Source organism: Herpailurus yagouaroundi, unplaced genomic scaffold (genome assembly GCF_014898765.1).
Source record: "Herpailurus yagouaroundi ecotype Mexico unplaced genomic scaffold, PumYag 185, whole genome shotgun sequence".
Taxonomy (NCBI): domain Eukaryota; kingdom Metazoa; phylum Chordata; class Mammalia; order Carnivora; family Felidae; genus Herpailurus; species Herpailurus yagouaroundi.
The window spans coordinates 5,776,486-5,797,679 of NW_024412416.1; the positions used below are offsets into that span (position 1 = coordinate 5,776,486).

The following is a 21,194-nucleotide window of genomic DNA, read 5'->3' on the forward strand; positions in this document are numbered from 1 at the left end:
AGGGGGTGAGGGAGGAGGCGCCCTGGGGGAGAGGGGCGGGGCCCTGGGAGGGTGGGGGGAGGGGCCCTAGGGGGTGAGGGAGGAGGCGCCCTGGGGGAGAGGGGCGGGGCCCTGGGAGGGTGGGGGGAGGGGCCCTAGGGGGTGAGGGAGGAGGCGCCCTGGGGGAGAGGGGCGGGGCCCGAGCGGCGAGGGGGCGGGGCCCCGGGGGGAGGCGCCAGCCGGGCCGGCCCTACCTTGTGGGTGAGGGAGTGCTGCTTGAGGTGGTGGATCTGGCTGAACTCCATGCCGCACTCCGTGCACACGAAGGGCCGCACGTTCTGGTGCTTGAGCATGTGGTTCTGCAGCTGGCTGCGGTAGTGGAAGGACTTGTCGCACTCGAGGCACTGGTAGAGGGTGGGGCCCTGGTGGGAGGCCAGGTGGCGCTTGAGCTGGGTCAGGGTGGAGAAGTCCAGGCCGCACTCGACGCAGACGTGGCAGCGGCCGCTCTCGTGCTTCACTTCGTGGGCCTTGAGCTCGCTGGGGTAGGCGAAGCCGCGGCCGCAGAAGTGGCAGCTGTACGGCTTGACCTCGGAGTGCAGCAGCATGTGGCGCTTGAGGTGGCTGGTCTGCGTGAAGGCCTTCTGGCACACCTGGCACTTGTGGGGCCGGGTGCCCTGGTGCGTCAGCAGGTGCGTCTGCAGGTGGCTGGGCTGCTTGAAGAGCTTGCTGCAGTGCGGGCACGAGTGCGGCTTGATGCCGTTGTGACCCAGGATGTGCGTCACCAGGTTGTACTTGGACGTGTAGGACTTCTCGCACATGCGGCACTGCCAGCGCTTCTGGCGGTCACCCGCCTCCACCAGGTAGGAGTCGTCGATCTGCACGTTGATGTCCAGCCGGTCCAGCTGGGCCTTCTTGTGGCGCTCCACCGTCGAGCCCGCCGAGTCGGCCTCGAACTCGCCCGCCTCCTGCCACACGAAGCCCTGCTCCGGCTTCACGGGCTCCGGCGATTCCATGGTGGGGGCCTCGGGGTCGCTCAGGGGGGCCAGGTGGGGCGGCTCGAAGCCACACTCCACGGGCAGGGCCTCCGGCCCCGGCAGCGCCATGCCGGCTTCGGAGAAGCCGTCCCGGGCCGGGTCTGGGAAGTGGGGGTCGTAGGGGGCCGCGTCCAGCTCCGGCCTCGGGGCTCGGGGCAGGTGCCGCAGCGTCCGGGGCTTGCGGCTGAAGGCGCTGAGGTCGATCATCTTGACGGCGCTGCTCTGCACCAGGGGCTCGCAGCCGCCACTGGCCGCCTCGGCAGGGGCCTCCCCTGGGCCTGCATCCTTGTCGTCACCAGGCACAGACACCTCGTAGACCTCCTGCTCCTCCTCCTCCTCCACCTTCTCGAACTTGACCTTGGGCACCAGCCGCACAGGCGGCCGCGTCTTCCGCCGGGTGTGCTTCTCGAAGGCCGCCTCCACCTCCAGCACCTCCTCTTCCGCCGGCTCCTCCAGGGCCCGCCCGTTGCAGGCCAGCTGGTAGATGTCGGGGCCCGGGGGCCCGGGCTCCCCAATGGCCGTCCCGGACAGCTCAGGCCCCAGGTCCGGGTAGAAGGCTTCGGCGCTTATGGTGGCTCCAAAGAGCTCATTTTCCGAGACCAGGCCCAGCACGGCGGCCTGAGCCAAGGACAGCACCACCACGGCATCCGTCTGTGTCCCTGAGTCCATGAAGCCCTCCATCCCGTGGCGGCTGGCTAGGAGGGCATCGCTGCGGGAAGAGAAGGGAACGTTAATGCCGCACACACAACACGCAGACACGCATTCGGCGAGCGCTTGGCCGATCCGGGGTGTGTCTGTCCCTGACGTCTTCCTCCTCCTGCCCTGGGAACAGGACACACTTGTAATTACCGGGAGCAATGAGACCCTCCGCATATCTGACCATCTTCTCCATCTCCCTGTGGGATCCTGGGTAAGCCCTGCCCCCTTGTTGGCCTCGGTCTTCCCACCCGCCACAGGAGGGTCGAATTGCCTCGGCGGTTCTTAAAGTAGGTTCCCCAGAATGTCTTTCCAAGAGCAGCTCAAAAATCGGATTCAAAATCGCAGAAAGTAAAGTTCTATTTTAAAGTTTATTTATCTTGGGAGAGAGCAAGAGAAGGGGAGGGGCAGAGAGAAGAGAGAGAGAATCCCAAGCAGGCGAGGGCCTGGATCCCACCTACGGTGAGATCATGACCTGAGGGCTATCAAGATTCTGACGCTTAACTGAGCCACCCAGGGGCCCCCCTCTATTTTAAAAATCAATTTTGGAAAACCCATCTCCCTACATGGAATATACACCTCATTCCAACACATTCTGTGGCTCCGCTGGCTTTGTTGCCAAGGCAATTAATTTCGCACAGACCCTCAGACTGTACGGTGAGGTGTTAAACAGCTGTCACCATTTGTAATGGCTTGACCATACGAGTGAGGTGCTTTGGTTAAAAAGAAAGAAAGAAAGAAAAAATAAATAAGGAGCCGAGGTCGATCTTTCAAGCCTGATGCTCTGAGACTGTGTCTGTCACAACAGGTTACTGTTCTGGATTAGCTAAGTATAATACATTCAGATATCCAAATGTATGCCGATTAAAAATACAGCTCTTGGGGTGCCTGGGTGGCTCGGCCGGTTAAGCGTTGGACTTGGGGTCAGGTCATGATCTCGCGGCTCAGGGGTTTGAGCCCCAAATGGGGTTCTGTGCTGACAGCCCAGAGCCTGGAGCCAGTTTCAGATGCTGTGTCTCCCTCCCTCTCTGCTCCTCCCCCCACTCGCCCTCTGTCTCCAAAATAAATAGACATTAAAAAAAAATTTTTTTTTTAAATACAGCTTTTATCTGATTTGTACAACTGGAACCTCATGTGAGATCTGATTTGAAGGAAGGGCCTCGTGATGGCTAACATGTTTGAGAGAAGGTCTGAGGAGCCAGCTCCCAGGTTCCCAGGCATGCTCTCTGACCTACCAGGTTCTTTCACAGAAGCCAAGGCACCCACCTGCCCGGTCCAGACCCCGGGTGCACTGGCCTTCCTAGGGGCGGAGTAGCCGGCCTTGCACAGGGTTCTCGCGCACCCGCACCCGTGCTGAGCACCCAGCCCCTCCCGCCGGCCTCCCAGGCTTTCCTCAAATTCCACCTGTTCCTGGGACTTCCCGGTCCTCCCCGCCCACCCTGGCGCCCTCTCCGGGCCTCCCCGGGACCAGGATGTGTGCCCCGGATGTGGGAGGGCACGGTTAGAACGCCCACCCCGCTCAGCGCCTGCTCCAGGCGAAGGGGAAAGACATTCCTGGGGTGGCTCCCGCCTGCCTTGCCTGGTCTGGTCTCAGGGTCACGGTCAGGCGCATGGCGCGGGCTGCGGCCTTTCCTCAGGAAGCCGGCTCCGAGCCTGGTGTCTCCCTCCCCCCACAGGCCGGTGCAGCTTCCCCTTCCTGAAGCGGGCTAAAAATAAAATACCCCAGACAGGAATTTAGCTTCCTTGAAACAGACACTACAGATTAAACTATTAATCTTCAAGGAAGGCTCTCGTGGAAGGGGTCAGATGAACAGAACCTGACACGGGGTTCAGGGTCCACCTGGAACACCTGGAACAGGCTGGAGGGGCTACACCTGATTCAGCCCACCCCCACTTCCCCTGCTGGAAAGAGCACAGAAATGGAGGTCAGGCAGCTCGGCCCCAAGTCCTAGCTCTGTCACTTACAAGTGACAAGAGTCACTCTGAGGAGAGTCACTTCAAAGTCACCTCTGCACCTCAGTTTCCCCATCTAAAAAATGGGAATGGAAACACCTACCCCTGCAAGGAAGGATTGCAAGGGCCCAGGTCATAACTCGGTGAAGGGGGATTAGTTAATTATAAAGCCCTCACCAAATGTAAACAATTAACTTCGTTATTTGCCCAGACCTCTGGAAGAAGATTTTCCTGCTGGTAAGGCCACAGAGCCTAGAGATTTCTCCATTCCAGGGCCCCAAATTCTGCCAAGGTTGGGGTGTTTCTGGGACAAGAACTCATTCATTCTAGGAACTAAGAACTCATTCATTTTCTAGCGCGACAAAAACTTTGCTAAATCCCTGCTATGGGTTGGGCCTTGTGCTCAGACATTCGAGGGAGGCGAGGCAGGGTCCTGCCCTCAAGGAGTCCTCAGAGGAGACCACTGTGCCCCCTAGGGCCACCCGGTGGGGCAGTATCCTTGCCTTTGCTCTCAGTGGCCAGTGTGACACAGCTCAAGTGACAGCCTTCACGCCCCGTTGTGGGTTTGAGTGAACCACAAACGCAGCACTTTTTCTAGACTGCCCTGAAGTCAGGGCCAGCAGAGGGAGGAACCCATCCCCAACAACGGAGCCTATGCTAGGTTTGGAGTTCAAATTCGCATTTTGCCCTTTTCTCGCTGGGGCAGATCCCACAGTGTCCCGAGCCTCAGATTCATTTCTGTGGAGGGGACGCAGTGCCTGGCCGTGGGGTGGTAAGGACAGGTAAGGACGTCAGTGCAAATGTTCGTTCCCTCCGGGCGCCCGGGCGGCTCAGTCGCTTGAGTGTCTGACTCTTGATTTCGGCTCAGGTCGCGAACCCAGAGTCATGGGCTCGAGCCCTGTGTTGGGCTCCGTGCTGATGGCATTAGAGCCTGCTCGGGATTCTCCCTCCTGCTCTCTCGGCCCCTCCCCTGCCTGCACTTGCTCACATTCTCTCTCTCAGAATAAATAAACTTAAAAAATAATTTAAAAAAAATGTTAGTTTTCTCTTTGTCTTCCTCTCCTCAACCCCAAAGCTGGCACCCTCCCTTCCTGGCAACCTCAAGGGACCTGGGGAGCGGGAGCAAAGAAATCCTCACTCTGGTGGCAGAGGAGCCGTGGGGAGCCGGAGCTCAGGTCTGGTGTGGTTGCCCCCCCCCCCCCCAGGGGCAGGTCACCGTACAGGTGACCATCCTGTTAGGAGTGACCTTTAAGACTGAAAGGGGCCACTCCTAAGGATCACCCCAGCCCCCGACCAGGCAGGCGTCCTCTTCCTGGGGGAGCAGGCAGGCGGTTTTGACTTTGGGGCTGGACTCCAGGTTTCTGTGACAGGAGCCCATGCCTGGGTGTAAAAGGGACCTGCTCAGGGGTCTGTGCCCACGCGGGGCGGGACGCAGAAGGGCCAACGAGCCACAAATGTGGGCAAAAGGGCTACAGGTCTGGCTTTGCTGAGCGCTCAGAAGGTCCCAGGTGAGTCATTTAATCTGAAAAACCACCCTATGGGGAGTGGGGGTGGGGGTCGCGTGCACTCCGTTTCACAGCCCAGGAACCCTGTGCCTAAGTCACATGCTTAGCATCCTGTCGGGGCACAGCTGGGTCTGCGGGCAGGCCTGTGGGCCTTCCAGCCCGGCCCCATCCGGGCCCGGCGCGCCCAGCTCAGTTCCTTTGCCTGTGCACCCTGGCAGGTGGCGTCAGGGGTGTGGGCCCGGCCGCAGCTCCCAGGTGCTGCCCGGGGGTCCTCAGGTCCCTGGGAGACAGCAGGTGCTCCTGGGCCCTGGGCAAACTGCGACTGGGAAGCCTCGGGGCTATTCCTGTCTGGCTGCTCCGGGGTCCCCTCTAGGGCGGCCAGGGGCCCCTACGGGTCTGCACCCCGACCGCACTTCCTCCTGGAGTCCGCACGAGCCCCGTGCCCGCCTGGCCAGGCCAAACCCTGCCTTCCGCGTATACGGGACACTTGCCTGAGCAGAACACATACCACCCTGCGCATGCGCGTGCGGGTTGCGCAGGGGCCCCGGGTGTGGAGACAGAGGCCCCGAGAAAGGAGACAGACGGAATCTGATCCCCCTGCATTTCACGTGCGTGTTCCGTCCGCCACACAGAGAAACGGGTCGTTGGGCAGGCGGGGGCTCTGCAACCCAGTGTCACTACTTCTCCTCCTCCTGGGCCACCTTTTAGGTCTCCCCTCCGCACACACTGGCTCCGGCCCTTGTGTTTAGGCCCCAGCGTGAGGCTACCCAGGGCGGGAGCAGAGCCTGCCAGGTACGCACCACCTGGGAGCCAGGCACCTCCCCCAACCCAGGCCCCTTGTGTCATCTGCCTGGAGCCCCCTGGTGGCGCTCCCCTCTCAGGGCAAGGCCTTTGCCCCACCGCTTGTGCCGGGGCTCAGAACAAAAGCTCACCAGTGTCCAAGAGAGAGGGGAACTGGGCCCTTCGCGGGCTCTCCACAGCCTGCTAGGAGGAGAGGGGCATCCATCCGGGCAGGATGGAGTTCAACCTCCTGCCAGGGTACCCTTGGTTCCCCAGGGTGCAGAGAAAGGACGCGGCTCCGGCAGGGAAACAAGGGGAGGGAATAGCTGAAACCCTGGAGCTGGGAGTGGGGGGAAGGGAGGCCACAGCAGAAGTGGGGAGGCCGAGGTGAGAGGGGAGCAGTCCTATTTCCCAGGGCGCCAGCCCCCTTGGGAGGGTCCCAAGCCACACCCCTGAGGCCCAGCAGGAGGCCTTCCCCAGCCAGACAGGGACCAGCCCCCCCCCCCCCCCGCAGCGCTGTCCCTTCACCTTCTGCGTACTACAACGGTCCCTATAAACACGGACACTCTTGTCAAATGCATTAATGAGGGACTTGCTGTGTGACCCCGGACAAGTCACCTGACCACACAGGGTCTCGGTTTCCTCATCTGTCAAAAGGGCACAAGTGGCTTGTTGGAACCTTGAGCACGGGTTAATCCTTGGCCTACCTGCCCGTCACCCAGCATCACCGCTGCATTTCTTCTCCCCACACTGCTCTGAAAGCACCTTTCCTGTCAGGGAGTCCCCCGCCCTGTGCACATTCCCCTCTGAGAGCAGGAGAGGGCTGGGGCACTTGGGGTGGCCAGGGTCCCCAAAACACAGACTGTGGGGCAGAGTTCGGGTGGAAGATGTGGGAGGCCGGGGCTGCTGGGATAGAAGCCTCTGTGAAGGAAGTGACCACCGGCTTATTCTCGGACTAAATTCTACCACCGGGACATCGCCTCAAAATCCAACTGCCGACCTAGGAATACCCTGGGCCTTCTGCCATCCCAGCCTTGGGATGTCCCCACGCACCCACGATCAGTTCACTTTGATGACCGACCGCCCGTGGAGGGTCTAGTAGGTGTCAGGACCTGTGCCCTGACCCGGGCTCCACAGAGCTCCGGGCTTCTGCTGGGAGGGCGAGTTTACCCCCTGACCCCTTCATGTTGGCCTTGAATCACCAGGTGGCCCAGAGGCAAAGTCTCCAGTCCTGCCATGGAACCACTGACCCAGCTACAGCTACTGGGGACCCGCAAGGTGCTGGGTACCAGTCTCGGTTGTAGGGATACTGTTGACAGCAAAATGAAGTTCCCGCCCGCAAGGAGCTGCCCTGGGCGGGCTCTCTGGGTTGGGGGGTGCAGCCCTGGGGGTGGGGCCCTGGGGAGCCAGTTCGGGGGCCAGTAGAGAACAGAGGATGGTCTCACTCCTCCATCGGGCATTCCCACCCCATGGCGTCCGGCTCCTCTTTCTGCCCCCGTCACCAGCTGTACTGCTGGGGCTCTCTGTGCGTCTGGGCCCCTGGGTCCAGAGAGGCTGAGCCTGGCGACAGGTGGCTTCTCCAGGGAGGAGAGAGGGCGGTCCCAGGTGTAAGCACTCATGGACTTCAACTTGTGGCAAAACCGCCCTCCATTTCCCCGGCCGTCTCCCTCACTGAAGACTTAAAGGTAAATCCGCTCACGTCCCCAGAAAGGAAGAGGAAGCAGAAGCCAGAGCTGGAGTCTTGTGCAAACCTCGGGGCTCCTTGCCACAGTCTCACTTCTGCCAGCCCCGGGCCTCACTGGACTCAGCAGCGGGAGGCCCGCAAGGAGGGAGCAGACGGGGGTGGGGGTGGGGTGCGGCGGCCAAGGGGGAAGTGTGTGAGTCTCCCTTTGTCTCAGCTTCCCCTTTTCTCCATGGACAGATTTGCTGAGCCCGCCTCCAGGAGTCAGAGTGGCTGGGCCACCAACACAGTGCCACCGACCCACAAACCACACGTACACCGTGCCCGACCACTTCTTTTTACAGATGAGGAAAGGGAGGCCCGGGGAAGGGACTGGTCCAAGGCCACACAGTGAGAGGGCAAGGCAAAGACGGGTTGTGGCCCCAAGCCCACCCTCAGCCATGTGGTCTCTAGGATAAAGTCCTCATGCCTTAGCTGAGTGCTCGGTGCTGTCCCCAGCCAGGCTCTGCCTGACCCTCCACTAAATCTTCCCGTACCTCTGCAGTGTGCGTATGCACAAACACCTGTTTCCTACCTCAGGGCTTCTGCACAGGCTGACCCCTCTGCCAGGCCTGCCCTTCCCCTGCAATGAGTGAAAACCCCCTTATCCTTTAAGGTTCATTGCAGGCACCGCCTCCGGGGAAGCATTCCTCAGCCTGTGGGGCAGGGCGAGGGCCTCTTCCACAGCCTGAGACCCTCAGGTTAATTTTACTGTACATTTGGCCAGGCCGCGGTGCCCTGCTGTTTGGTCAAACACCCATCTGGACGTTGCAGGGAACTATCCTGTGGGTATGATTAACATCGTACAACCCGTTTACTTTAAGCAAAGCGGACTGCCCTCCCTAATGGGGGCAGGTCTCATCCGGTCAGCTGAAGCCTTACGAGAACATCGGAGGTTTCCCAGAGAAGAAGGAATTTTGCCTCAAGACGGAATCCTGGAACTCCTGCCCAAGTTTCCAGCTTGCCAGTCTGCCCTGCAGATTTCGGACTTGCCAGCCCCCACAATTGGGTGAGCCAATTCCTTAAAATAAATCCCTCTCTCTCTCTCTTTGTGCATGTGTGTGTGTGTGTGTGTGTGTGTGTGTGTGTGTGTGTATATATATATATATATATATATATATATCCTACTGGTTCTGTTTCTCTGGAAAAGTCTATACGATCACGCTGATTCATAACTGTATGTTTATGATCATCTCCCCTACCAGACAGCCCACCCAGAGGACAGTGACGGTGGGGGAACACGGTGGGCCCAGTGGGGGAGAGTGCTGACAGAAAGACACCGGGGGAGGCAGGCCGGGAGGAAAGAGCCCACAGTCACTGAGGGCTCTGGAATGAACGAATGAAGGAATGAGTGGGACCTGGGGGAAATCTTGCCAGGGTTCCCCAGATGCTTTGCTCTTCTCTGCCCCTTTACCTGCCTCAACCTCAGGACAATCCTGCCTCTTCCGGGGGGGGGGGGGCCCCCAGGCTGCACAGAGGAGGCCTTGCTCAGAGTCCCCAGGGGTTCAGGCCCAGCAGCTCTGAGTTATTCTTACCTGGGACACCCTCGCAGGCAGGACAGTTCCTCCCGCAGACCTGTGGCAGCAAGGCCTGGTCTGAAAGCCCTTCCCTGTTTGGCCTCCCACGCCTGGGGGCACCCAGACGCACTCACCTTGGGAGCCACACCTCTGCTTTACAAGCTGAGGGCTGAGGAGGGCCTGGCTGCCCTAGAGTGGCCACTGTGTGAGGCCCCCTCCTCCAGGGAGGCCACGGGGACCCCTAAATTCAAGAAGACAAGGGATGGAGCCCCTGTGGCAAGAGGGACAACCTTGGGCCCACTGTATCTGTGTGACCTCTCTGCCTCAAACTCTCCCAAGGGCAAACATCCTGCTTTCGCAGGGTCCAAAGGCATCGTTTGATTAAGAGTGCCGGTGCCCGGGCCTTGGGTATCTGGGAATGGGGCCCGGGGAGTTATTTTTTTTTTTAAGTTTGTTTGTTTGTTTATTTATTTATGTATTTATTATTGTTACTTTTTTTTTAGAGAGAGAGAGATACAGTGTGAGCTGGGGAGGGGCAGAGAGAGAGGGAGACACAGAATCAGAAGCAGGCTCCAGGTTCCAAGCTGTCAGCACAGAGCCCGACGCGGGGCTCGAACCCACGAACCGCGAGATCACGACCTGGGCCGAAGCCGGATGCTTAACCGACTGAGCCATCCAGGCGCCCCTATTTATTTATTTTTAATAATTGCTACACCCAACGTGGGGCTCGAACTCATGACCCAGAGATGTCGCGGGCTCTTCTGACTGAGCCAGCCAGGCGCCCACCCTACCTTACTTATATGTAGAATTTAAGAAACACAACAAAGGGGGCAAAGGAAAAACAAAAAGAGAGAGAGACAGAAACCAAGAAACAGACTTCACGCTAGAGAACACACTGCGGGCCACCAGAGGGGAGGGGGATGGGAGGGATGGGGAAACAGGGGATGGGGACTAAGGGGGGCACTTGTGATGGGCACGGGTGATGTATGGAGGTGTTGAATCACTGTATCGTGTACCTGAAACTAACGTAACACTGTATGTTCACTGTACTGGAATTAAAACAAAGAGTACTCTATCTTCCTGAAGCTGTGACAAACCATCCCACGTGGGCTCCTTCCTCCCCCTCCCCTGTGGGCAGCTGCCTCACTCCCAGCCTGGGCCACCCCACACAGGCAGTTCACACAGGAGCTGGACCCACACCTTGGCCTGCTCCTCCCATGCCCCAGATGGACTTAGGCGAAACGGGTTCCTCTTCTGGAAACAGGGCCAGGCACCAAGCCTCACAGCCTCACCCACAGGAGCAGACGTACAAGGAACTCACGAAGACATGCCATTAGATGGAGTCAGGCCAGGACACGAGGGGGCAGAGATCCTGAGCAAGACTGGGGTACGGTGAGTGGGGGCTGGGGAGGAGAAGGAGGCTCCCCTCCAGAGGAGCGAGGCCCTGGTCAGAGATGGACTGAGGCACCTTCGGGAGGGCCCGGGGAGCCCTGGTCGCTGGATGGGGCCAGCCCCTGCTTCTAGCCTGGGGAATCCCTGCCGACAGTCAACCCCCTTTGTCCTGAGGGAAGGCAGGTGGGTCTCTGATCCTTATAGAAATGAGCCTAAATACTAACCGGGCATCCGATGCACAAATTATGGGGGCAAATGCCAGGCCGCCTGCAGAGCTGTCCACAGGACACAGGGAAGCTTCCCCTTGATGCCAGTATGGGAATGATATGGTGTCTTTGATCTGAAGTCACCAGGCCCCCAGAAGCCGTGGGCCTTGCGTCCTCCTGGCTGACACCCCACCGGCTCCCTGGCCAGATGCGTCTGTTTCTTTACCACAAAGCAGGAAAAGATGGATTCTCCCACAGCAGAACAGTGGTTCTGCTGATGGCGCTTGGCCTCGGCCACTTGGGCTGTGTACCCTCAATGCTGGCTTTGGAATCTTCATTGGCAAGGCTGGAAGGAACTTTGTGGACCCTCTTGTCCAATGCCATCGTTTAGAGATGTGGGAACTGGGGCCCCAAGCCCCCAACCCACAACGGCCCTGATTCAGGAATCAGGAATACGTTTCTGTCCCAACACATCAAACACGGTGGCCACTCGTGCTCGGGCTCCCCCGCCAGGGCGTCTGCCTTCCATTGTCTGGTGGCGGTGAGGGTGGGCACGGTGGGACTGGGCAGCAAGGGATTCCTACCATTCAACCAGCCTGCAGGAAGTGTCCTGAGCTCTCAAGAGTTCGGCCTCACAGCTGCCTCTTGACCTTCAACGCTAAAACAATCCTGGCTTCTCACCTTGCCGAGAACCCCAGGCATTTCCACTGCTCCCACAATCAAGAGCAAACACCTCACCCAAGGGCTTAGAAGAACTGGCGTGATTGGTCTCTGCCCCCGTGGCAACTTTACAGCGAGCGGCAAGTCCCCTTACTTATCACCCTCCAGACACGCGGCCTTTTTTCCATCTTCTTTAACAGACTTGCCTGAACACGCCTTTTCGCATGCTGTTCCCCGTGCCTGGAATGCTCTTCCCGATTTTTCACCTTTCAGCTCGCAGACCTTCCTCGGGAAGCCTTCCCTGACTCCCTCCGTGTCCCCAATCAGGTCTGCGGCCCCCACTTCTAAGAAGTTATATGTTGAATACTCTCCCTTTCTCTTCTTGGACCTTATTACAATTTTTAATGATATATTGATTTATACAGCTGTTGGCTTACTATCTGGAACTCCAGTTAGATGACAGACTACAAAGGTGGGGCAGGGAAATTGTCTCTGTACCCCCCCCCCGCCCCCCTCCCCGCTCTGCACTCCTATTATCTGCCGTAGGTGTACATATAGAATAAAGGTTGTCCTTTTGAGAACACCCGTATTCAAATGCAAAGAAAAATAGAGGTCCCTTGCTGAGCCCCAGGTGGAACCACCCTCCTCCCCTGAGCCTTGACTTCCTTCCTTGAGCTTCAGGACCACCGTCTGTTCCCAGGGGAAGGGACAGCTGGCCTCCTGTTTCCGGAAGACTCCATGTCTTTCCTCCGATCCCTGAGGCAAAAAGCACATGTTGCCCTCCAAACAACTATACTACGCTGGACCCAAAGATCACCAGCTTCACGTAACAGGGGAAAACAAACGAACAAAGAGAAGAATCACAGCTGAAGGAACGGGCATTCACTGGGCCTGAACTTCGTCACACACAATTTCTAGGCTTCCAGGTGGCCCTCTGGGGTTGGGAGGACCGTTTCTGTTTTACAGTTGTGGAAACTGAGGCTTGGAGAGAGGCAGGCCCCTGCAGGGTGGGTGCAGCCGACTCCAGCTGGGTCTCCCCAGGGCCCAGGCCAGCCCTGGGCAGGGATGGGCTTTCTGGGGCGTGTGTTTTTCCCCTGCCAGCCTCAGTTTCTCCTCCAGGGCCCAATTCAGCCCTGGGAGCCCCTCGCGGCTTTCCTTCCTCCTCACCAGGCCCCGCCCTCACTGAGACCTCAGCTTTCTCCATCCCGTCTTCCTCTCCCTCCATCCCTCCCCTCCTCCTGTTTCCGTGGCAACCTCATCCTCCGCTCTGCCACTTGGTCCCGCGCTCCCATCTCGTTCTTTCCTCTTTCATCTCTCCCCTGAGCGCGGGGTAAGGTCCAAATGCCCCTCTGTCCTTTGCCTCTGGTCTCTCACCCCCTTTTTGCCGTGCTTTTACCGCCTTCAGTGTTCTCTTGTCATCTCAGGGCAACGTTTATTTACCTCTTGCTTAAGAAAAAGGAAAAAAGAAAAAGGAAGGAAGACAGGAGGGAAAAGAAACCCCGTTTCGCCAGCAGCCCTGGCCCCTCCATTCAGTCCCAGCGCCATTCTCTTTCTTAGGTAGCCCCCAGACGCAGACACAGACGCAGACACATCCTAGAATGGGCCCCCTGCCTGCCACCACGCAGGCTCCTTTCTGGCCTCACCCGTGGAAGGGAGGAGGCGAAGGCACAACTCAGGGGGGACAGCTGTGAGGGGCCCAGGTGAGGGCTCACTGGGGGCAGGAACTCCAGGGGGCTGGGGGAGACGCCAGAGGCCTGGGGGGGGGCCCCCCCCCGGGGCGGGGGGGGGGGGGGCCGGGGGGGGGGGGCGGGGGGGGCGCGGACCCCGGGGGGGGGGGGGAGCCCCCAGGGCCCCCCCCCCCCCCCCCCCCCCCCCCCCCCAGGATGAAGCAAGGGCAGGACCTGGAGTGCGGGATAAGCCAGGTCCAGAATCCCTCCTCAGTGCAGCCCAGGGACCACCCCGCCCCCCCTGGGCACACGGCAGGGGGGATGCCCAACGTACCAGGCCCTCCCCCTCCAAACAGGATGCTGGATTCATTCATTTGTCAAGATTCACTCTTCACCATAATCTTACATTGCCTCTGAGATAAGGAAGTGTCCACTCTTGTAACCAGGTCTGCCCAGGGAGATGGGCATTTTAATTTTCACTTTACAGATGGGCAAACCGACGCTCGGGAGGGCTGTTACTTGTCCGAATCACACAGCCAGTAAGAGGTAACGGGGGGCTTTGAATGGATTATAATCATGTTTTCCCCCTTTGAACGTCCCTTCTTCCCATGTTCCCAGGAGGGGCAGGTCAGGCGGCCCCCTGGCCCAGCCCCCCTGACCTTCTTTCTACATTTCTGTGTTTAATCTGGAGTGATCAGAAATGACAGGAGAAACAAAGAGATTTGCCACAGAAATGACAAGCAAGCCGATTATCACTGTGGCCCCAGCGTCTCAAAGCGACAGACAGAATAGACGGGCTGGCGGAAAATGGTATTACTCCCCTGTGAGACAAGAGTCACATGGAGAAAAGGGGGTCCTGGGTCTTTGGGAGCCCCGCAGGCTTGTGAGCATCTATGGGAGCTGTGACCAGTTCCTGGGCCAGGGCATTAGTCCTGGTATCGGTCCCCTAAGCCCTGGGACCAAGCTGCGGGAGCAGGTCCCGGCGGCGGCCTACCCTATCGGCTGCAGCTGGCAGGACCTGGTCACAGAGGTGTCAGCGACACAACTCAGCTTCTCCGCCCAGAGCCTGGCTTAGCACCTCAGGAACCCCACGAGCAAGGCCTAAGGAGGAAGACATAGGAAGAGAAGGACAGGTTTCGGCTCTGCAGAGGAACAGAGGTGAGGAACCTGGCTCTCAGTCCGGCAGGTCTGGCTTGCACCCCTGTCTCTGCCACTTATGAGCTGCGCGGCCTGGGGCAATTTCCTTGTGAGCTGGAGTAGGCGTATGGACAGGATCTAGCACGTACCGAGGTTCTTCTTTCAGGTCAGGCTTGTCCCGGATGAGATCGTGTATAGAAAGCCTGGAATCCTGATAACAGAACCCGCTTTGCAGAGGAAACCCGGGCACAGAGAAGTTGAGCCACCTGTGCAAAGTCCCCAGACACGCCCAAGAAAGCTGGAGTTGGGGTTTCCGCTCTTGGGTCTCACTCAAATGCTGGTGCTTTTAAGGTCAAGGAGACCAGGGAGATCGAATTTGACAACACGGCTGGGCACAGGAAGGACTCAGTTTCTAGGAGCTCTCATTCTTATTCTTTCTATCCCCATCCACTCTGTTGGGGCCAGGCCAGTGCCGGGTGCTGGGGGGACCCAAAGATCCCCACTCTCAGGGACCTCCCGGTTTGGTGAGAAAGACACGACGAAGAACTACGAAACAGTAGAGCAAAGCAGCAGACGGGAAATAAGCAGTAACGTGCAGGGCACCACAAAAGGGACGGAGCTACTTTGCTTTTTTTCTCCATTTCCACCTAAGGGGTCAGGAACATTCTTCCTTGTAAGCTGGCCCTTCAGAAGGCGGCCACAGACGCGCAGGGAGTGGACCACAGAGCCGGCCGCATCCCAACACGTTGGTTTGCGTGCGTGCCTATCCCCTCATCTGCGACAACCATCTCCCCGGCAGGTTTAACTGAGCCCACCAGCCCAGTGAGCTTGATCCCTGGTGCTCAGTACACAGAGGTCGGCGGTGGTGGGGGGTAGGGCTGGGGAGGCCCAGAGCCGGGGAAGGCTGAAACGCAGGAGAGCCGAAGAGGGCCCGGCCAGCTGGAGGCCCAGGATGGAGGAGGGGAGAAGAGCAGTGGGCAGAGAAGGTGCGGAGGGGTGAGGATGGGGGAGGAGCGGGGCCTGGGCCCAGAGCCCTCCTCTTCTTTCTCACAGCAACCCGTGTGAGTCGCCCCAGGGACTCCATCCCGGCAGAGCCCCTGGCACGCCTGCCTGCTGATGCCCATGCCGTAATCAACATTTATTTTGCAGTCACCCACACGCCCGACTCGAGAACAGATTTATGCCAGGAGAGGAGGGAAAAAAAAAAATGCCTCTCTCATTCACGTAATGCCTCCCTGTATCTCCTGGGGGGAGGGACAGCTGGTGCAACACTTAGGCTGACAGTGTGCGTGCAGACATCAGGCACACACGCCGTCCACACAGGCTGGAATCAGCGGCAAGCCGGAGCAACTTGCAACTCTATTCTCTCCTTAGTCGCCTTCACGCAGCGAGTTGGGGGACAGGACCCATGCGAGGAGTGGGAGCCCATGTGCATACTTGAGGACTCCGCGGACTGGCCCGGGCGGAGGGGAACACACGCACAGGGCGGGTGGAGGGAACCCACAGTGCAGCTGTGAGATAAGAAGTCAGGCGAGAGACTGGCAGGGAAGGCAGGTCGGGCATCCCAGCCGGGTGCTGCTGGGTCCTTACGGTACCGGGAGCTAACGGGGTGCGCCCCGGGGGGCCTCATCTACGGGCTGGAGGAGAGGTGGGGGGGGGAGTCCTGGAGGACAGGGAGAGCCAGGAGAGGGGCCTGGAGGCCAGGTCCCCAGAGGGGGGCGGTTCCACAGACTCAGAGGAGGTGTCCCAAGCGGCCAGCACAGCCCAAGCGGGACCCGGGTTCCTCTTCAATCCAGATCGCTTCAGAGACCTCATCTGCATAAGGGGGGGCCCCAGGTGCTGCAATTCAAACGCATGTGGGGCCGTGACCCAAGGGCCAGAGTGATTTTAGTGGAGGTGACAATTATAAAACGAGCAAATATCTGCCTTCCCCAGAGGTGCTTGTGGTCCAGGTTGAGGATGACCACTGTCCCTGCCGTTGGGAGTCAGCCTACGGGGGCGGCAGTCAGCCTGGCCACCGCCTGCTTCATCTCCCAGAGCCTCAGTTTGCCCAACTGTAAAATGGGGATGCCAGCTGCCTGTTCCACCGAATGATGGAGAAGATTAAAAAAGAACTGAGTCGGGGCGCCTGGGCGGCTCAGTCGGTTGTGCATCCAACTTCGGCTCAGGTCACGATCTCACGGATCCTGAGTTCAAAGCCCGCTTCTGATCCTCTGTCCCCCTGCTCTCTCTGCCCCTCTCTGCTCATGTTCTCTCTCTCAAAAATGAACAAACATTAAAAAAAATATATATATATATATATATGTATATATATATATATCTGAGTGAAAGTACCTGGCATACGGGGCTGGAATTTGGTAAATGGTGATTTCTTGGTTTCACCAATATATATGTACAAGATATGTACACACACAAGGTGAATCATCTAGGACCCTAAAATATTTGGCATATACTTATTACTACTAAAAATATGCCCTTACCACTCCCATGAATGAGCATGACCACTTGGAAAAAGCAGCTGCGATTCTGAGGAAGAAAAAGTAGCCAAATCAGGTGCACAGGAAGAGAGGCTGGAAATGAACCCGACCTTATGGAAGATTCTAGCTTAGTTGTCAGCCCACAAAGGAGCCCCTGCTTGCTTGGGGCTGGACGTTCCCGACCCTGTGCCTGTAGGGCCATGAGGGTCCCTCGGGGCCCAGGACGTAGCGTGGAGCCCTGGAGAGGCAAGAGTGTCTTTCCTGGCAGGATGTGGAAGCCGTCCTCATAGATGCCACACATCGTCTCTTCTATGGAAACCATCAAGGCGGCTCAAAAGACCAAATTCCCGAGGCACTAGGGTGGCTCAGTCAGTTAAGTGACCGACTCTTGATTTTGGCTCAGGTCATGATCTCAAGGTTCGTGGGTTCAAGCCCCGCCTCAGGCTCTGTGCTGACAGCTCAGAGCCTGGAGCCGGCTTCGGATTTTGCGTCTCCCTCTCTCTCTCTCTCTCTCTCTCTCAGCCCCTCCCCCGCTCACACTCTGTCTCTGTCTCTCAAAAATAAATAAATGCTTAAAGAAAAAAAAAAAAAAAGGAAAGAAATTGTTAGGACATCCAGGCAGGGTTGAAAAGGTGTCGGTCTGTGAGGATCACAAATACTAGGAGTTTTAAAAGTAGAAGCACTCACGTAGAGCCCAGACTGGTTTCTGAAGGCCTGAGTTCAGTCTGGCCTCTGCTCCTTCCCAGAGGTGTGATTATTCCTTTTCTCTCTCTTTTTAAAAATGTTCAATGTTTATTTCTGAGAGAGACAGAATGTGAATGGGGGAGGGGCAGAGAGAGACAGAATATGGATGGGGGAGGGGCAGAGAGAGAGAGAGAGAGAGAGAGAGAAAGAGAATCTGAAGCAGGTTCCAGGCTCTGAGCTGTCAGCACAGGGCCCGGAGTGGGGCTTGAACTCATGAACTGTGAGATCATGACCTGAGCCGAAGTCGGAGGCTTAACCGACTGGGCCACCCAGGTGCCCCATATTCTGTTTCTCTTTACTAAACTGGGGTGGTTCTGACAGCACCTGCTTACAAGTTAACAAATTCAAGGTGCTCACAGAAGAACCTGCCACGCCTTTTTGCTACTATAATTAGCGCCTGGCAACCTGCTGGGGGCCATACTGTGGGTCACTGGAGGGGCTGTGGTCCGTGATGTAGCTCTTGACCACCAGCTCCTCTGCTGTCCTGGTAGCTGGGGGCCCATGCTGGGGGCCCTGCCTCCGAAAGCCTTTCCCCAGAGGCAGACCCTCACCTCTGCCCCCTGCCCCCTGCCCCCCACCCCCAGGATCTGCTCCCCTTTCATCTCTAGGCCAGGGTGGCTGTGGCGGCCTTAATAGGGTGTGAGGAGATGTTCTTGCCCAAACCGGAAATACCTGACGGGCAGCCAGCACACCTAACTCTTGCAACCTCCAGGTTTGCCAGCAGGTGTCTTGAGAAGCAGGTGGGGTCAGGGAGAGCGGTGGCCCCAGTCTCACATGTCCCTCTGCAGCGGGGACAGCACCTGCCCCCCAGGCATCTCCGTCCTTCCCCGGAGTACAAATCCCAAACTTCCCCAGATAACCACATTGCCTGCTACCTTTCCCCGTCATCCCCCAGGCCCACGGGGAGGACACAGTCCATGCTCCAGGCACATTTCCTGAATAAACCACCCTTCAAGGGGTTCGGATGGACCTCCCCGAGCCCCTCCCTCCACCTGGACCCCGGCCGCTCCTGCTTACGCCACCCTCCCCATCCGCTGCGGACTTGTCCCCTCTACCTTGCTCCCCAGACGTGGCTGGAACCCTGTCTCCATCTTCCTTGGGGAGGAGGCCACCCCCTTCCCTCAATACCCTGTGCCCTCAGCGGGTGGGGGACGGGGTCCCGCTGGGAACGCAACTTTCCGTTCTACACAGCCCTCGGCTGTGTGCTGTGCGGTAACCATTAAAACACCTGCTGAGGACAAATTCAGTTCACACTTCAACAAACATTTATGCGGCATCGTCCGTGGGCCAGCTGTGCGGGGCGCGGCAGAGGACACACACAGAGCTCGCCCTTGGGAGTCACCCCCTCGCCCAGGCCTCCGCTTTGGCCTCTCGGCTATGCCAGCACCCTTGCTCTGCATCGTCCAGGCCACCCACACCCCAGGGCTCCTTCCCAGAGACGCCCGAGTCCCCCGAGCTGTCCTAGCCGGCTGCAGCCCCTGGCGGTGCCCAACTTCTTGCCTTCTCTCTACCCCCGAACAGGGGGTCAGGTCCTCCACCCCCTCTTGGACCCCTGCTCTCTGTTCCCCCCACTGGACGCCATAGGTGACCACTTCCAAACACAGAGGATCCGGGGCTCTTCCCTGACCAGGCAGCAGCCCTGCATCTTCCCAGGGCTTCCTCCAACTCTCCCCTCCGTGCTGACATCACTCGGCCTACACCCACCTCTCCTCCCTGCCCCCCCCACCCCCCCGCGTTTCCTGGGTGTCGAACCTTCTGTCAACCATCCCTCTAAACTCCAAGGATCCTCCTCTCCAGTTCCGGTTTCCCAGCCTCCTCTCCAGGACTCCAGGTCCAGCCGAGGCAGGGTCCCCCGCCCCCCGGGGCCGAAGCCACACCGGACAACCGTGGCTCCGTGTGGAACCCGGCCCTCTTCCCGATGCTCAGCCTACGCACGGCGTTCCCACGGCCTCCACCGGGCCCTCCCTTGCAGGAGAGCGAGGCTCCCACAGAGCAGGGCGGTTTGGTGGGGAGGGGGGTCCGCGGCCAGGCAGAGAGGGAGCAGGTCCCCAGGGCTATGTCTGAATCCTGCACAAGGCAGGACCAGGCCAGCCCCTGGTGACGGACTCTCAGGACTTCCCAGTGAGAACCATCTGCCCGTGAGTGGCTCCCTCTGGTCTGGCGGCGCCTCTTTTCCAAACACCCTTCCCTCTCGGAGTGGGAGCCTGGAGGAAGCCATGTCCCGCATGGGGATTTTTTTTTTTTTTTTTAACACATTTGGAGCCACGGAGGAAAATGAACACATTCACATTCTCTCTGCTCAAATAAACCGACTTCTCTGTTCGTTCTCTCCCTTGAAAACAGAAGCACTATTCAAAAAGAGAAAGAAAAAAGAAGAAAGAAAGAGGCAACAAGAAAAGAAGTGAATAGAAGAGGAAGAAGGGGAAGGAGGGCGGGAGGAGAGCGTCCCCGAGGGAGCCGGCAGGGCTCAGAATGAAAGGCAGAGCGTGAAGGGAAGGAGAGCGCACAGACAAAGCAGGAGAGAAAGACAGGAGCTTTGAAAGGAAGAGTGTTCCTCGTGAATACGGCGTGCAGGGGAGAGGGAGCACTTGAAAAGGAGCAGCCGAGGCAGTGACCCCTCATTCACACTCGGTGCCAATCACGGCGACAATGCAGACCCTTTCTTCTTTTCTCCTTCTCTCCTTTCTGGGGAGAAAGGGAGGGAGGGAGAGGCTGAGAACTGCAAGTTAATTCCTAAAAATACAAAAAATAAATTCAGTTCCACTGGAGAAGCATCAAAGAGCGGCCTGAAAGGCTTTCCCCGAAACTCACTACACCCGCGAGGGAAGTGCTCCCTCTCGGGGAGCGGGGGCACAGGCCGGTGGCCATCGGCTTTATTCCAGGGTCGGCCTCCTCCCATTGGGTCCTGGGTGAGCCAAGGTGGAGAGGGGCCCCGGGCTGTGACACTGTCGGGGAGGCCCGGTCTCCGCGGGCGGCTTGGCCCTCGTGGTGGAGAGCTGGCTGAGAGCTGAGGGCCCGGGCCCAGGGCGACAGAGGAGGGTCTGCGCCGGGCAGCTGTTCTGGCCGGATGCCGGCCTGGGCCGCACAGCCGTGCAGGAGGCACATGCTACTTGTGGAATGAATGACACCGGCGGCTCGGGCATGGGGCACCCTCTCCAGGGACGGCGCCAAGGAAGCGCTGCTCAGGCCTGCTCGGGTCAGGCCTCGTTCTGGGAGGGTGAGAGGCGGGTGAGTCGTTTTCATTAGCTGCCGGTGGCGGTGGGATCACTGTGTTTACAAGGGAGGGGCCTCCGTGGACACATCACAGATCAGCACTTTCCTGAGTTAGCCAAGACCCAAACACTGCAAGACATACGGGTGCCCCAAGAAGCCCAGGTCCTGGGGCGCCTGGGTGGCCTAGTCGGTTAAGCGTCCCACTCCAGGTTTCGGCTCACGGTTGGTGAGATAGAGCCCCACGTCGGGCTCTGCGCTGACAGCCTGGAACCCGCTTGGGATTCTCTGTCTCCCTCTCTCTCCTCCCCTCTCCTGCTCGCACACACACACACTCTCTCTCTCTCTCTCAAAATAAAGATCAATTAAAAAAAAGAAAAAACTCCGGGTCCCTCTTTCGGGACAGTCCGAGATCTGGGCTCCTGTCCTTCCCTCCTCCCTGCGGTCAGACACCAGTAATGACCCGCACCTACTGTGTGCTCAGCTCCGGGTAACACAGCGCACAGGACTGTCCCTA

The 21,194-nt window shown here is 58.6% G+C and overlaps 1 protein-coding gene and 1 long non-coding RNA gene across 6 annotated transcripts in view; one reads left to right on the forward strand and one right to left on the reverse strand.

The window, feature by feature from the left end:
• Positions 1-21,194, reverse strand: part of ZNF710 (zinc finger protein 710) — a 66,744-nt gene that overhangs the window by 8,993 nt on the left and 36,557 nt on the right. For 2 of the 4 annotated variants that reach the window (XM_040493650.1, XM_040493651.1), the window contains exon 2: positions 234-1,722. In XM_040493650.1, the coding sequence (XP_040349584.1) occupies positions 234-1,694 (1,461 nt within the window). In that variant the 5' untranslated portion in view covers positions 1,695-1,722. Of the gene's footprint in view, positions 1-233; positions 2,130-6,099; positions 6,265-21,194 lie in introns of those variants that run through there. The other 2 variants (XM_040493649.1, XM_040493648.1) reach the window with 2 other exon arrangements.
• Positions 10,464-11,866, forward strand: LOC121042382 (uncharacterized). Of its 2 annotated transcripts, none has more exons than XR_005796155.1 (2): positions 10,464-10,571; positions 11,643-11,866. It is a non-coding gene; the product is annotated as an uncharacterized LOC121042382 (long non-coding RNA). The 2 variants fall into 2 exon arrangements; XR_005796154.1 differs by having other exon boundaries at positions 10,468-10,576.